General features: G+C 55.0%; 6 protein-coding genes across 6 annotated transcripts; 2 read left to right on the top strand and 4 right to left on the bottom strand.

Annotated features, from left to right (window-relative positions):
- Positions 1 to 531: 531 nt before the first annotated feature.
- INS49_005086 (uncharacterized protein) lies at positions 532 to 1,617 on the bottom strand (the record flags this gene model as incomplete). The annotated part of the gene is made up of 1 exon (XM_043165873.1): positions 532 to 1,617. The coding sequence occupies one exon, from the start codon at positions 1,615 to 1,617 to the stop codon at positions 532 to 534; it is 1,086 nt and encodes a 361-aa protein (XP_043017636.1).
- Positions 1,618 to 2,212: 595 nt separating this feature from the next.
- INS49_005085 (uncharacterized protein) lies at positions 2,213 to 3,782 on the top strand (the record flags this gene model as incomplete). Its single annotated transcript, XM_043165872.1, has 3 exons — positions 2,213 to 3,042; positions 3,112 to 3,595; positions 3,645 to 3,782. 3 exons carry the CDS (start codon positions 2,213 to 2,215, stop codon positions 3,780 to 3,782), a joined length of 1,452 nt encoding a protein of 483 aa, XP_043017635.1.
- A 1,704-nt stretch (positions 3,783 to 5,486) lies between these two features.
- On the top strand, positions 5,487 to 7,820 carry INS49_005084 (uncharacterized protein; the record flags this gene model as incomplete). Its single annotated transcript, XM_043165871.1, has 2 exons — positions 5,487 to 7,071; positions 7,588 to 7,820. 2 exons carry the CDS (start codon positions 5,487 to 5,489, stop codon positions 7,818 to 7,820), a joined length of 1,818 nt encoding a protein of 605 aa, XP_043017634.1.
- A 411-nt stretch (positions 7,821 to 8,231) lies between these two features.
- Positions 8,232 to 10,308, bottom strand: INS49_005083 (uncharacterized protein; the record flags this gene model as incomplete). Its single annotated transcript, XM_043165870.1, has 5 exons — positions 8,232 to 8,493; positions 8,551 to 9,056; positions 9,199 to 9,214; positions 9,282 to 9,581; positions 9,731 to 10,308. The coding sequence occupies 5 exons, from the start codon at positions 10,306 to 10,308 to the stop codon at positions 8,232 to 8,234; spliced, it is 1,662 nt and encodes a 553-aa protein (XP_043017633.1).
- Positions 10,309 to 11,297: 989 nt separating this feature from the next.
- On the bottom strand, positions 11,298 to 11,926 carry INS49_005082 (uncharacterized protein; the record flags this gene model as incomplete). Its single annotated transcript, XM_043165869.1, has 2 exons — positions 11,298 to 11,565; positions 11,664 to 11,926. The coding sequence occupies 2 exons, from the start codon at positions 11,924 to 11,926 to the stop codon at positions 11,298 to 11,300; spliced, it is 531 nt and encodes a 176-aa protein (XP_043017632.1).
- Positions 11,927 to 12,691: 765 nt separating this feature from the next.
- INS49_005081 (uncharacterized protein) lies at positions 12,692 to 14,104 on the bottom strand (the record flags this gene model as incomplete). Its single annotated transcript, XM_043165868.1, has 2 exons — positions 12,692 to 12,870; positions 12,991 to 14,104. The coding sequence occupies 2 exons, from the start codon at positions 14,102 to 14,104 to the stop codon at positions 12,692 to 12,694; spliced, it is 1,293 nt and encodes a 430-aa protein (XP_043017631.1).
- Between the last annotated feature and the right edge of the window lie 1,718 nt (positions 14,105 to 15,822).

Here is a 15,822-nt window from a genome sequence, read left to right as displayed (position 1 = left end):
AGCTTATACCTGGGTATTTTGCATGTTGGTTCACCAACCAGTGGAATGCCACTGGTTCATGGTCTGGAACAGATACTCTTGTAAGACTGAATGAGGATATATACCTTGAGTGAACAGCCATCGAGATCACGCTAGACTCCTGGAACCAGTATCTCACGCCATGTATTATTTAGGCTCTGGTCCGTGGTTGAGGATCACTACTCAGGTATCACGTCTTGAAGGGTTATGTAACATTGCCCGAGTGTCCTGGGGAACCAAGAACTGATATGTGAAGCTGGTCTTAATTTCTGACCCAGAACACGACCTTCCATGCACTACGAGCTCCCTTGATGACCACCACACCGTCCTGAGATCCCATCGACGTTGCGATCTAGCAATACTCAGAAACCGACCGCGGCGCGTGGGCCCTGAGTCGGCAAAATACCACCCGCGATTATGGAAGATGTGAGAACATAGCTGCCAAGTTGCAATCGCCTCGAAACATCGTTTGGGAGCTGATAGCTTCCTCCACGATTGGCCTCGCATGGGACTCTACTTCTCGGAACCGAAGACGATGTGGTTTTGCTTTCTCATGCTCTCCATGGCCGTCAAAACATCAGTTGTAAGCTCTCTCAGCGTGCCTTCAGCTTTCCTATCGCCTTCTTGTATTATGCGTCCCAGCTCCTTTGCCTCCCATGTCAGATTCAGTAAGCCTGGATATTCGGGCCTGGTGTCTGCCAGCTGCTCGCCTTCCTTTGAACCCCGAGGCACAAACTCTATGGTATTGATATCAGTGACACCAGTGGCACCGTTGACTCTGATGGTGCCTTTCTCGCAGTATATCTCGGTGGGCGCGGTCGAGGTGTAAATCTTGCTTGTGTGTGCATGAACGGTGAACTTGGCTTTGTGTCTGGATGTTTCCGTGCTGTACTGGAGAATGATGTGGCCGCCACCGTCGACGCCAGTGCGGATGATGACGGGGTGATAAGTCTGGGCTGCAGGCTTTCCGAACAGAGCGACTGAGAACATCACAGGGTAGCACCCCATGTCCCAAAGCGCTCCCCCTGAGAACTTGGGCGAGAGCACATTTGGCTCTTCGCCTTCAAGCACTTTGGCATAACGAGACGAGTAAACGGCCATTGAGACACTGGCGCCGTAGATGGGACCGAATTTCCCAGCCTCAGTGGTCTCGCTGTCCAGAAGCTTCTGCAGCTTGAGGAAGTTGGGCTCCTGGATATGCCTGAAAGCCTCGAGTAAAAAGAGGCCCTTCGAGTCGGCGAGGCTGTACAGAGCCGCCATTTCCTTGCCATTCGAAGCAATCGGCTTCTCGATGATGACGTGCTTCCCAGCGTTCAGCGCCAGCAATCCTTGCTCATAGTGAAGGGAGTTGGGTGAGGCAATGTACACCACGTCAACTCCGACGGAACTATCCGAAAGCAACGAGCCCAGATCATCGTAGGACTTGACGGAAGAAGCATCGGTGATGGACGGCGTCTCCGCGAGAAACTTGCGTGCGGTCTCGAGGCTGCGGGAGTAGACGGCCACAAGTTGGAACCTCTTGCTTTCATGGGCTGACTGCACGAACGAGTTGGTGATCCAGTTGGTGCCGATGACGGCCAGCTTGAGTGGGGCTGACATCCTAGAGGGGTCGATGATTCTGTCCACGCTGTGCTTCTGGCACCGCTTTGAGAGGAAGACGTTTGGCAGATGGCCGGCAGCTTCCCAGATAGCTTGACGTGTGGTTGGTCGGTGGAACCAATATTCCGAGAAACATGACACAAACTTGAATAGCACGTACTAGTACGTGCAGATCCGATGCGGGGGATAGGCCGAGCCAATCGAGCTCTGTTGCTGTCAAAATCGTGTCTTGTGGGGCTTTCTGATCCTTGATCCCTTGTCAATCTCGCCTGCGAGTCAAGCCGCGCGCTTGTAGGTACCGCCCGAATAGTGGATATGGCTCGTAGGTGCTTCTGAGATGAGCAGCCCGTAAACAGTCTAGACGTAGAATTCCACGAGATCAGCTTGTTTGCCCCTTGGAGGAGCCCCTGCCTCGCCAAGGCCAAGATGAACTATTAAACATCGCCCTCGCCCCAACCATGAGCATGGAGGCGTCCCTGCTGAGTAGATCCCTTCTCTCTCTATCATCTTGATTTTCTCTTCCCCGGCCCCTGCGCCGATCACATTCCTTCAACATCCAGTCACTCCTTTTGCTGTTTTCATTATCACTATCACCATGGTCAGCTCTATTCGCGGTGCCTCAAAGGCGGCCGCTGCGGTAGTTCTGGGCGCCGCCGGTCTTGCTCAGGGGCTGAGCACGGAAGAATGGCAGGCTCAGTCCATCTACCAGGTCCTGACGGACCGCTTCGCTTTGCCTGATGGCGACTCCAACGCCGCCTGCAATGACCTCGGCACCTTCTGCGGTGGCACCTGGACGGGCATCAAGAACCAGCTGGACTACATCCAGAACATGGGCTTTACTGCCGTGTGGATTTCCCCCATTGTCAAGAACATCGAAGGGGGCACGAGCCTCGGAGACGCCTACCACGGCTTCTGGGCCCAGGACATCTACTCTCTGAATGAGCATTTCGGCACTGAGGACGACCTGCTTGCCCTGTCCGATGAGATCCACGAGCGCGGCATGTACCTGATGATCGACGTGGTGACCAACCATATGGCCTTCCCTGCCGACATGTCCTCGTGCGACTACACGCAGGCAACCCCCTTCAACTCTGCTTCTTACTACCATGACCCCTGCGTCATCAACGATGACGACCCAGAGACCGTGATCAAGTGCTGGGAGGGCACCTCGGGTGTCTCCTTGGCCGATCTTCGCACAGAGGACGCCAACGTCCGTGACATTTGGAAGAGCTGGATCGCTGATCTCGTCACCAAGTACAACATCGATGGACTCCGTCTTGATACCACCAAGCACGTTGAGAAGGACTTCTGGGAGGAGTTCCTGGCCTCTGCTGGCGTGTTCGGTACCGGTGAGATCCTCAACGGTAGTCCAGCCACTTTTCCCTCCTGGGTCGCCGACGTTCCAGGCTTCGTCAACTACCCTGCGTGAGTTTCTGTTCCCATATCCCATGCATCGTCCATGCGAGATGAGACTCTGACTTAACGTGACAACAGATATTTCTGGCTCACCCGCGCGTTCGGATCCAGCTCGGCCACCCTCTCTGAGCTGGTCACCGGCATCAACGAGATGAAGTCGCTTCTGAAGACAAGCACCTTCTCTTCTTTCCTCGAGAACCACGACAACCCCCGCTTCTCCTCGATAACCCAGGACATGACTCTCGCCAAGAACGCCCTGGCTTTCTCCATGCTAATGGACGGCATCCCAATCATATACCAGGGACAAGAGCAGTGGCAGGAGTTCACCGGCACGGAGGCTCCCTACAACCGTGAGCCCATGTGGACCTCGAGCTACAACACCACTTCCGAACTGTATGGGTGGATCTCAACACTCAACAGTGTCCGCACGCTGGCCATCAACCAGGACCCAACTGCATACATTGCCTTCCAGGCTAACCCGATCTGGAGTGATGACCACACCGTCGCAATGAAGAAGGCTGACGTTGTAACCATCACTACTAATGCCGGAGAGGCTGGCAACGTTGGTGCTATCTCGCTTCCTGCTAGCTACTGGCTACATTGCCGACCAGGTCTATGTCGACCTCGTGAGCTGTGCGCAGTACACGGCAGGCTCTGATGGTGCAATCTCTGTGACAATGAAGGCTAACCCGATCGTGCTCTACCCTCAATCAAGGCTGAGCGCCAGCAACAGCACCTTGTGTGCCTAAACTGACTAACGGCTTGAGCATCGCTTGAAATACGGATATAAATAGCGTATATACCTAAGGACCCTTGAATAGACAACAGGCGATACAATATATAACTATTATTTGTAGCTCTATTCCATTCATTCCCGCTCGTACAAGATTACACCGAAGAGAGGAGTACGAAACGAACGTGTCCAGTTTCATGCTCAAGGTTGCAACTCAGGCCCTTGAGAATACTTTCTGCGCTGCTTAGAAACCGTCGTGTGGGCTTCAGGCACGCAGCGATTGAAAATGCGGAGAGTTGATTGCGGAATGAATATTGAACACCATGGTGGCTGTCTCTCTGCTAAAGTTGTTCCGGTACGATCTAGACTGATTTGTTCACAAGTTCCGTGTGAGCCCTCACAACTCGACATGTTGTGAATTGAGTAGACATGCTAGCCAGTCGAGTATCCATGAATCGTCGGGGCCGATCGTTCGAACGCCAGGTGATTTCATGGCTTGTCTCTTCATACTGGGATGGTTTCTCCGCTCTGACCCAAATTGAAGGACTCGATCAGATCAGGAGCCCGAAATTACCAAGTCCAAAATCTTACAACCTCAGGCCTTGGATATTCGGGTTCACCCATGCAGTGAACGCTGCAGCAGGAGCGCGCAAGTCGACTTCGGACATGTGGTTCATTGAAGATAGTTATTCCGATATGATTTGTTGAGAATAATTTGTCGTTTATTAGGGCGCGAGCACTACAATAGAGGTCATTAGCATCGATATCGCGACAAGTAGAGTGACGCGTGGTTCAATGTGGAGATCCCCTTGACAAACCTGCAATTTCTTGGCAAGGAGAAGACGGCGGGTTGTTGCAGACCTGTGGCCTAGGAGGAACCCCCAGGAGGACGGACGGAAGAAGACGCCGTCGTCGGCATGGTCAACCCAAGCAGGTATCATGACGACTTGTATGCTATTTTCATCGAGGTCGTTCTGGTCAGTGAGCCCTATCCCGGAGTCTTGGGGATCTTGCCCGCTGCGTCAACGGAGGGCCATGAAGCGCCAATTATTTTGCGCCCTGGGCCCACGCGAATGAGTGCTCTGGCTCTGGCCTTGCTCTTCTTACAGTGTGTTTCCCAAACCTGCACCGATGTGCTTATGTTGTTCAGCCAATATTCGTGGCTGTGCGTTCCTGCATCGTTCTCGCTGTCATAGTGACTTGCACAGTACATGGTCCACGCACAACCTCCGAGCGTTGCAGACCAATGGGGGAATCTCAGGCATGGGTACGCCTGTATTGCAAGGATGCTGCTGTGGCTGGCCCGCCCCCACCATCCCCGCCCCCCCCCCCCTCGATCCACTCGCAGCCAATCCACTAGTGTAATGTGCTAGTAGTGATGTCAATCTTCACGTTGCAACTCGCACCACTTGTACTGCCATTTGCACCCACTACAGATTCAGTTCATCAGCCCTGCAGACGGGCCGACCGGGTGCTCTGTGCACTTGTGGGCAAGGCTATGAGGTCGAGGACCGACCGGGCGGACGACGGCGTGGGGAGAGCCAAGCGTCGAGCTCTGTCGCGTCAACAACACGCCACGCCATTGTGGCCTGCCGCATCTCTCACTGCCCTTTGGGCTAGCCCACCTCTCGACCGCATCGACGAGCATCCTCCCATCTACGTCCCCGTCACCTCTTGTCACCACCCAGACAGCTCGAGCACGGCCTTCCCGAGCTTCAAGATGGCTCCATCCAGCGAAACACCCGACGACAAGCAGCTGTCAAATGCCCGGCACTACCCTCTTGACATCGACCTCCCCTTCGACAATTACGAGCACCGCCTCGTTGCCCGCGACATCCTCGTCCACCGTGTCATGTCCAAGCTCCTGTTCCCAGGCAGCAAGGGCCTCGCCCAGGCCTACGATATCCACCGCAGCCACGAGAACGGCCTCCACAACTTTGGCCCCATCAAGCGCCACGACAAATCTCTTGCCAGGGATCTCGAGCTGCTGCGGAAGATGCTGACCACCTGTAGCGTCGCCGACGACCACTTCGAGCCTTCCTATCCCTCTGCGCACGCCAAAGTGCTATCTTCTACCGGACTCTTACAAGCTGGCGCCCCGCCCAAAACATGGCACGTTCCAGCGGAAGAGCAGGGAAGGGTCCGCGTGACCGTTGGAGAAGAGATAGAGGACCTGGTGAGGAGACATTATCTCGAGACAGACGACGCCTGCTTGAGGTTGTGGCTGCAGACAATCCAGCCACCCAGCCTGTCCTCGTACAACACCTTGCCCACCGGCTCGCGCGCCGAGCACACTCATGCTGCAATGGCCCAGAGGCGCAAAAGGCATGATGCCACAGAATTTGCCGGGGATGGAAAGAAGTGGTACAAGGAAGATACTCAGCGCCTGGCAGACATCCGAAAAAAGATGCGAGAAACACGTCTGCCGCCCTTGCACGACGGGGGCGCGTCCCTCCCCCAGCTGCGACTACGAGTGCTGTCTTCCAAAGCGGCGAGGGTGCAGTACCTGGCGAGTAGCACGGATATAGCGAAGGACATCCTGCTTCTCCACCATGAAAGCTTCCGGGACCGCATAATGGACATGGTATTCCCCTGGCCTGAGGGACCGGCGCCCAGACGGGTCTTACATGTTCCGTCATGCGGCTCGCGGTCCAAGAAGCAGTGGCTGCAGGCCATGGAATCATCGCCCCCAGTTGACTTCTCCAGTGGAATGACCGGACGGGGACCGCAGCGGAGCGCGGTCTGGTCAACAGCCGCGTGCGGCGATGGCGTCGTCGAGAGGGGCAGGTCAGCTAGGCGCTCACGTCGACGTTCAACGAGCGAGCCACCGCATGGCATGTTCACCTCCGCCCGCCTTCCGCGGTCGCTCAACCGCCTGAGGGGCACTTTGATATTTCCGCAGATGAAGCTCGGCACAATGTACCAACGCAGCCGACGGCGGAGCCTCAGCAGGACGCGGATCGCCGAGATGTTTGACTGGAAGACCCGGCCCAGACAGGCATACGAACAAGGGAGGCGCCAGAAAGAGGCACATGACGAGGACCAACGCGGCTCTTGGCAGGCACCGTTAACCCACGAATACTCAACACGCCTGCATGCCCTCAGTGAATGCGTACAACACACCATTCTCCTCTACGGCATGGATGTCGAAAAGGCCGAGTGGGCGCAGCTCGACAGAATGCTTCGCAGGGTCTTGGACGAGGCAGACGGGTACAAATCTGGCGAGCGTCCATGCCAAAACTGCGCGGCGCGGCACCTGACTTGTCCAGAGCCATGCGGGTTCTGCGGCGCACCGAGCCCTGACAGTAGCTGCATTGTCAATGCACTGAGCCTCTCCCAACTCAGGCTATCCACCAGAATCCTAGGCCAAGAATATGGGAACCTCCACATAGCGACAGATTGTCCCGTGGCGGAGCAAAACCGTTGTAAATGCGGGCCCTTCCCGCAGTATCACATCGCAGCGAAGTGTGCTGTTCTCTGCTCGCGGGGTTGTGGCAATATACATCCAGCGGGCCACTTCAAGCACAAGAATGCCATGACTTGTAAGTCCCGTTGTTGCATGTGCGGGATCAAGGGACACAGCGGCTCGCAGTGTAAGCTGAAGCGTTGTCGCTGTGGCGGCGCGCACCTGGGCCAGGACTGCACGTGGAAGGTTGAATGTCGCGTTGGGGGCTGCTATAGGTTTCTTTGCGGATTTCACTGTTCGGAATGCGGTATGTCGAGAGCACAGCTGGACGAGGGTTCGAGGTTCGAGGGACGTAAATGCCCTGTCTGTCTGGGTAGGGCAAGCCTGGCCGATGGTGTGGTTGTTCAAAATACAGAGGGCGGCGAACACGAGGCAGAGGGGACGCCGAGCGCCAGTGTGCAGCACAGAATGGGCCCCAACCGGAGGAATCCTAGGAAGAAGAGAGGAACGGAGCCCAAGGACAAGGGGAACGAGAAAGAGGAGGCAGAGCTCCCTTGGTACACCCCGCTGCAACCGCGCACCCGACCCATCGTCGTGTCCAAGTCTGGCAAGAGGAATGCCTGGAAAGGGCCCGCCACCAAGTGCTAAGTCAAGGGGCGGGTGGATAGCGGGTGCTTACTTTGTCAGACACACAAAATAACGACCAGGGCTTGTGGGCAGGGAGTGGCCGGCGTGCTCGTTGGAAGAGCGCTGACCAGGCAGCCTTGGAAGGGGACTTTCACCCATGATACCCAGGTAACGTTGGCGAGTACTGCTTCACTAAAGTGTGCCAACCGGCAAGACTGGCGCGACGGCGCCATGGTTCTTAGGAAGCTGATAGAGACGGGTTTTGCATTGAGACGTTTTGTCGGACGCAATGTTCTGTGTTGAGTGCGTCACAATTAGAGATACCGAGATACCCCCAATCACGTTCACATCACATTCCATCTGCTCAACTCCTCCCTTCCGCCCTCGTCTACGAGAAGCCTTGCGCCTTGACTCTCATTGCATCGTTATGACTTAAGACGGGAAATGACCCTTCTCCGGGCCAAAGTATCCTCGCTCTGGTATGGGCAATATACCGACACTGCTGCCATCAACTCCCGACGAGCTGACCGTATTTCCCCACCACTTGAGGCTGACTGGAAGGTAGGATACGGCAAAGAACATGGCCAGCGCGCTGATGGCAACACCGGCTGTTAGCGCGGCCGACAGAACGTAGTTGTACTTTTCCCACCATGCCAGGTGGCGCCGTGGCAGCCAGTACATGAAGATGAACGACCTAGATAGCATTGTTAGCCCATCTCAAGTAACCAGGGGTGGCAATGACAACGCATACAGGATCATGCCCGGAGTCTTGTACGACAGGTTCGACGGCGCCCAGTGCTGGATCCCCTGGATGATGAGGATAGGGTTCAACCACAACAGAGACGCCACAAATGGGAACAAGGAGCGGTCCAGCAGCTCGAACGTCCGCGGCCTGAGCTTGGCCCTCAGCCGCTCCTTGACGCCAGGCAGGTAGATGGGGCCGTAGTACTGCGGGACCAGGAAGACCACCGGGATGGCCAGTCCGATGAGGAAGCACCACTTGAAGAGCGGGTACATGGAATTAAACATGATGTTGGACCCCAGGACTCCCCACATCAAGCTGTTCGCGTACATTGGGGCACCATCGTTGGCGCACGTGAACTTTTGAGGCTGTGAGGGCGTGCAGATGCCCTCGACGTGGTTCATGATGAAGTCCTGCGTGCCCACCGCCACGAAGCAGGTGATGATAATGGTGCCGATCTGGCTGCGAAATACAGCGCGCGGGGGGATCTTGCAGTAGTGGGCCATCTTTTGGTCCTGTTTGCATGATCCTTTTGGTCAGTAACATGTGTTGAAGTATGTGTCTGTCAAAAGATAAAGCCAGTAGACGGCCAGAGGCGAACTCCAGGGCATCGAAGTGAGACAGAAGGGGAGAGGAAGCCCAGGAAGAGGAACAAACCTGCACATAATTGTCTCTATAACCAGCCAGTTAGCAATTGCTTAAGAAGCATATGTGTACAGATTAAAAACGAGACCACCCACCCATAACCAGCCAGTGCCCACGAACCAAGCGTCTGCGCATAAAGGTAGGCGTTGTAGTTGCCCGGCAAGAACCCGGTGATAACTTGAATGAGCGAGCCAAGCCCGAGATTCGTGCCTGTGGTTGCTGAGAGGAAAGACAAAGGCACGGCGAAGATCAGGTTGATTCCGATCACGAGGAAAGTCAGCCACACAGGTGTGGCGAGGTCGTAGATCTCGAGGAAGACGACGGACAGCACAATTGCCAGCACGAGAATGAGCAGGAACCACCAGTCGGGGACCTCGGGGTAGCGCGCCATCAGCCTGGATTCTGTCAGCGGATCGGCCAGTCTACTGCTGATACAGCAATAATAGGAATATGGCGGATGGAAAACTCTCTGCTGCTTTACCAACACCGCCCCCCCCCCCCCCCGCCCTCCAACAAGGAGAATGAAGCTTGTCTTAGCACTCACCGGCTGTGGATGTCCACAGCACCCTCGTAGTTGCCCTTGCCGTGACGTATCCCGGCCCAAAAGTCCTTGTACGCATTGGAGACAGTCTTCCACTGGTTGAAAGTGATATAAAGGAAGTAGACCGGGTAGAAGGCAAAGTTTGCGCCGACGGTGAGGATGTAGCCGGCGGTGTAAAATGGCGGCGAGTACTGCTGATACTTCTCGTGGTCGAGCCTGTTGTTGGTGATGACCTCCTGGACCTTGTATGCGGTGCCGTTGTTGGTGAAAGCCGACGACGAGTTGATAGGCAGGTAAGCAGTGTTGTACATATTAGTATAGTAGATTCCGAGGATAATGAAGCCGCCCAGGATGGCACTGATGTACATGGTGCAGGTGGAAAAGAAGGGCTGGGCCAGGGCTGCATAAGACGAGGTTGCAACGTTCCAATCGAAGGTGGTGATGGGGTTCAACAGCCCCAGCCCGAGGCTCGACCCAGTCAGGATGGCCAGGGTGATGCTCTGGGGCGCGATCCAGGTCATCCAGTTGAACGTGCTCAACGCCGTGAACAGGTAGCCGGGGAACCAATAGTAGAAGAACATGGAGATGGTGCAAATGTAGAAGAACTTGTACCGCGACGCCGTCCAGTTTCTTGATCCGCTGGGGTTACCTTGCAACCGGCAGCGCGTTATTTCTGAATCAGCCTCGGTCCAGCCCTTTGGGCTACCGTGAAAGCTAGCTTATTTCCCGACGGATGCGGCTCTCCATGAAGTCAATCTGTCAGTAAAGTAGAAATGTTCACGGCAGCATGGAATTGATAACAATCATGGCAGGGCTAGAAGGGCATGTTATTGTTAAGGTGTCTGTAGTCAAAACCATTCCACGGTAATCCTTCTTGTGCGGCACCTGGTCTTTATGGTTTCCAATCGGAAGGTCCCGGTCCTGTGAGACGGCAAGGAGCCCCCGACTGTAAGTATGTGTGTTATAGGGTTCAAGCTCGCACCAGGGACATACAGGTAAAGTGGCCATGAAATGTTCGATATATAAGCTTCTCACCTTAAGTAGCCAGGAGTGCCTTACTGCGAGCTGACTGTGTAAAGCTGTACAATTAGTGCCGCTGATTTGGCCCCTTATGTATACGTTTACCTTTTGCGTAACATCGCACTTCTACGGTGGCTAAACATTGGCTCGCTAACATTCACATGCTGGAGGACATACTGTACTACTCATTAGCTACATAGCAAGCTACCTGCCCAACGTGCAACTACAATTCTTACACACACAGTTGGAGAAGCTTGCTTTCACATTGTCCTGTTGAGTACGACCTAGGTATATTATATGAGGGCATACTACCAGATGTTATTTTTCATGGGGTAGCCAACAGGAGATTATCCCATGGTAGACCATCCCATGGTAGATTATCTCCTGGGTAGACTATCCCACAGGAAACTGTCCCAGTTGCAAGGACGACTCTCAGGGAGCGAATCTGGCTAGCCCAGGCTTGGAAAATTGTCTCGAATCGCGAAGCTAGTAGTGCCTAGGCCGGAAGTCCATGCACGATGGCCACAAGGCTTGTGTGCCGCATCCCAACTCATATCGTTATAACGTCCCGCTCAATAGGTATCAGGTCTCCTGCACCCTTGAAAGCCTCCTTGATGTCTGCCTGCTCAGACAACATGAACCTCTCTGATTGGTGGCCCAGCTTCGCAAGACCCCTCCAGCGCTCAAAGTCCTCCGGCTTCCTTTTGTCGCCGTGCGCCTCCTGAGGATGCTCCCAGTGACCTTTTGAGAAAGAAATCAGAGTCGAAATCTTCCTGTTCGGGATGTCGTACACCAGAGAGCACACCGTCCCGGTTTCCCTGCCAGCACGCTCACGGGTCAGCTTTGACATGGTCTTGAGGGCAGTGACGTCTCCACGGGAGCATAGTATGGATGAGAAGAGCCAGGAGATACCTACTCCAGCCATGAGCATTGCCAAAGCTCGCCTGGGCGGATGCACTGATATTGGCACGTCTGGTAGTTTATCCTGCCGGCCATGGGCCCGCCGTGGATGGCATAGTTGATCTTGTCCTCGGAGAAGAACCACATCTCGTACCGCCACTTTTCCGGGTTGCCGTCCGCATCCTGTGCGTCATAGTCGTAGATCAGGTGCGTGTCCCGGATGTCCCGATCAAAAGATGGGTGAAGGGGTGTGTTTGTTAGGAATTCGGGCAGGGGCATCGTGACGAAGTTGTTGTAAACACTTTTTTTCGAGAGCGTTGTGGTTGCAAGAGGTCGGAGTTTACTTTTCGTGCTTTGGACTGGAGATGTGTCCAGCCTTCCATGTCCTGGACAGATCTTCGCTTTGTTGAAATCACCCTGGTGTGGTCCGCGAGTCGTGACGTAGTGATAATTAGTGCTCAACGGAATGGGCTAATGCTATCGGGTTAGTTTCCCTCCGTACCGCTGGAAGGACAACGTCTTATATATTATTTCAAGACAGTCTTTTGACTTTCTTGACATCCGTTGGACCTGGTGGTGGACTGTATCTGACGGGAAGTACTGATCCACAACTTCACGCCGCCTATCCGTATCCACCACGACATCACGCCATGGTCAGGAGAAGTCTCGAGTAATGGTCCACAACGGAGGATTCTTATCGGCCATACAAGGTCTTTTCTATACGTTTGCGGCAAAACGTATTCCCACAGGATACCCGACAACGCGTGTTAGGCTATCACGCTACGTATCACGAGAGTAGGAACATTGAATGATATGCAGCGGCCTCATTGATGAGGACCCGAGTCAAGTCATCATCAATTGCTACATTCAGTGGCCCACCACTCTCGGAGGGGAGAGACAATATTATACCGTCAATCCCTGATTCCGGGCAATATACATGGACGCCGTATGAACCCCCCCGCTAAACGCCGATCTAAGCCAATGCTCTATATGAATACTTGAGGATGTCAAAAGCACACAACGCCAGCCTCAGAAGACTTAGCATCACTCAGAGGCCGCGTGCATCTTGACTTTGACGCCGTTCGCGCTGCAGCTCGTCAACGTAAGGTTTTGCTTGCGCACGGGGTCCCTTTCCAGGTTCTCAATTGCATCAAACCGCTGCAGCAACCGCACGGTCACATAGCTCGACTCGGCCAGGGCGAATTGCTGGCCTAGACAAATTCCTGCAGCAATAGGAGTCAGCCATCAAGAAAGCACCGAGGAATAAGTCTTGTTCGAATATAGTAGGGGAAGATGGCTTTCTTTCTTAGGGGGGTTTAAGATTGTATCCGGAAACTGCTTACTAGGCCCTCCATTGAAGGGAAGATACTCCCAGCCGACCTTGCGGCCCTCCCACCGCTCCGGCCTGAACTCGTCCGCATCAGGACCCCAGATGTCCTTGCGGCGCTGCGTAACGTAGACACAGTAGTCGACAGCCGAGTTCTTGGGCACAAAGACCGGGTCTGTGCCGTTGGGCCCGCCGCCCGTGGGCAACACGGTGTCCTTGTAGGCCCAGCGGCTGTTGATGGGCACTACAGGGTACAAGCGCAGGGTCTCGTTGTTGCACTGCTGCAGGTACTGACAGGCCTTGAGGCGAGCGAAGGTGATCTCCTTGGGACGGGCAAAGGGCCCGAACTCCTCAATGACGATGTCTCGCAGCTTCTTGTAGCGTGCTGGGTCGCGCGCGAGCAGGAAAAACAGCCAGCCCAGCATCGAGGCGGTGGTGTCGCGGCCCGCGAGTAGGATGTGCATCAGCTGCGAGCGCAGCTCGATGGGGTCCTGCGTCTGCTCCGCCAGGGCGTCCAGGAAGACGTACTTTGGCTTGCCGTGCTGCTCGACGGTCTTCTCGCGCAGGTCCTTGTTGAGAGCGCGCTTGACGTAGTGATCCATAAACATGTTGCACTGCCTGACCGACTCACGGAACGGGGCCGAGCTGTAGATCCAGTACAGCGGCCCAAAGTGAACGCGCGTGGCAAGTCCGGCTTGGCCCCTGTCGAAGTGAAAGGCAAAGTCGATGTTGTGGATATCCTCTGCCGAGTTGAGCTTCTTGCTGTACCCGGGGATATTCTGCAGCTGCGAGTCCGCCGACTCGCCGAGCAGGAACTCGGTCGCAGAGTCGAGCGTGAGGCGGAAGAACAGGACCTGCAGGTCGACCAGGTTCGTCCAGCCATCAGGCTGTATTCTGTCATGCAGCGCGCTCATCATGTTTTGCAAGTGTTGCTCCTCAAGGTCCAGGTCGCTCACTTGATCCCGGGTGAACTGCGGCCGCATGAGCTCCCGAGAGTGCTTCCAGTCCTTCGCGCTCTGCGTGAAGATTCCATTTCCAAGCATCGGCCAAAACATGCCTGCTCTCTGCGGGCCAAGGTCAAAGGTCCCAAAGTTGTTTGCCAGGATCGCCTGGACGTTTTTCGGGTCCATTGTGACGACGTTGGTCTGTCCGAGTGTAGAATACCTCCCTGCCAGGCAGCGGAAGTCAGCATTGAAGTAGGCAACTTGGATCAAGAACAGACATGGTCCTGACTGAGGCACGGGGAGGCAGATAGGCGACAGGTACGCCCTTCGAGCTTACAAGTATTGACTCCCATTGCGTCAGTACGCTCCTGAATCCATTCTAGGAACAGTTGGGCCTTTTCAGCACGCAAGGCGTCTTTCACCATGTCTATTCCCAATGGCCATCGAAAACGTTCCATCGGCGGTTCCTTGCAACCCAATTCGCGGGCTTTGGCACTTCTCCTGCGCGATTCGACAACGTGGTTGAGCATTCGAAAGACGACATAGGAGACGCTGACCAGCAGTGCTGCGACAACAGAGAGATGTGCCATGGTCACGGTCGCCGAGGCGGGCTCAAGAGAGGAAACTGAGTGCCTGCTTGTGTGTGTGTGTGTGTGTGTTGTGCAGGATGCAGAGGCAATCGATAGGAATGAGTGATGCCGGCTTTGAAGCTTGTGACGGAGGGCCTGGTGATCAATCGTGAGTGAGTAAAAGACACGGATCAAGTACAGCTTATATCAAGTTGCACAGACGATCAAGGCGGGGCGGCAAGACGTCGGTCGTGAAGTTGCGTTGCAGCATGGTGGAGCGGAGTGGCGGCGGAATATTCAGACCGATCCATGCCAAATTATTGTCTAGTGTTTGAAGAGGAGAAGAGGAACGACAAGGATGAGCGCCGTCATTGGCCCTATCCCTGAAATTCCAAGGCAAACCTACCGTAGCGGGAGGACGTGCTGTGGTAGTCTATTTATTAGGGACGAGACCCTATCCAATGCGTGGCTCGATGGACGCATGTCTGATCCTGGACCTTAGCAGCGAGGTTATCGAGTCTGGAAGGCAGAAGGAAAGTGCCAAGGTACATCTTGGCTAGCCCGAACTAACGAGAGGATAGATGTACACGTATCCTAAGTAGGCTGGAAAATGGTAATGCTTCTTGCTGCAAGCAGAACCGCGATGCGGTAGTGCCGAAAACAAGCTCCGAGACCAGCCAACCACAGCCCCAACAGCGGCGCATCCCCGAGTCCGAGTCTTAGCAGGCGAGGCAGGAAAATCACAGTGCTCGTACACGTTACACAACGCGCTGTGGACGATCTAGATGTGCACTGGGTAAGGGCACTTGAGGCGTGCTTACACATTTCAAGTTGTACGTAGGTGCCTGCACGTTTCCGCGGCGCACCGACGGTGCAGGCATTGTTCGTGTTCTCAGCCGTTGCATCCTCTATGTGCACTGTGCATCCGGACGCGATTGTGCCCAGCACATTGTGTCGTGGAGCTTAGGAGGATTGGGGAAGGATCGTTTCTTTCCCACATTTTGCGCCAGGAACTCGGAGCTAACATGCAACGTAAGAACCCGCGGCCACCGAGCTCTCTCAATTGGCTAGCGAAGCATTCGCGTCCTGTGTGGAGACAATGTGCCAGCCTGTGTTCCTCCGAATGCATGTATGGTAATCCTTCGGTGGGGTTCGTCCGGCGCCGAAGGGTTAAATGATAGCAAGGTCATGGCCGCAGACTACTAAATGTCGCGACGGCCCGCAGGCGTGTTTGAAAACTTCGTTCCTTCTGGTACTGTCATCCCAACTGGTTTCTCCCCAACCCCCCCCCCCCCTTCCTCTCAGACGAGCCGACGACAGCGACCGAGGGCGAGA

The sequence above is a fragment of the Diaporthe citri genome, assembly GCF_014595645.1.
Source record: "Diaporthe citri strain NFHF-8-4 chromosome Unknown scaffold_14, whole genome shotgun sequence".
NCBI lineage: Eukaryota > Fungi > Ascomycota > Sordariomycetes > Diaporthales > Diaporthaceae > Diaporthe > Diaporthe citri.
This window is presented reverse-complemented; position numbering and strand designations above follow the sequence as displayed.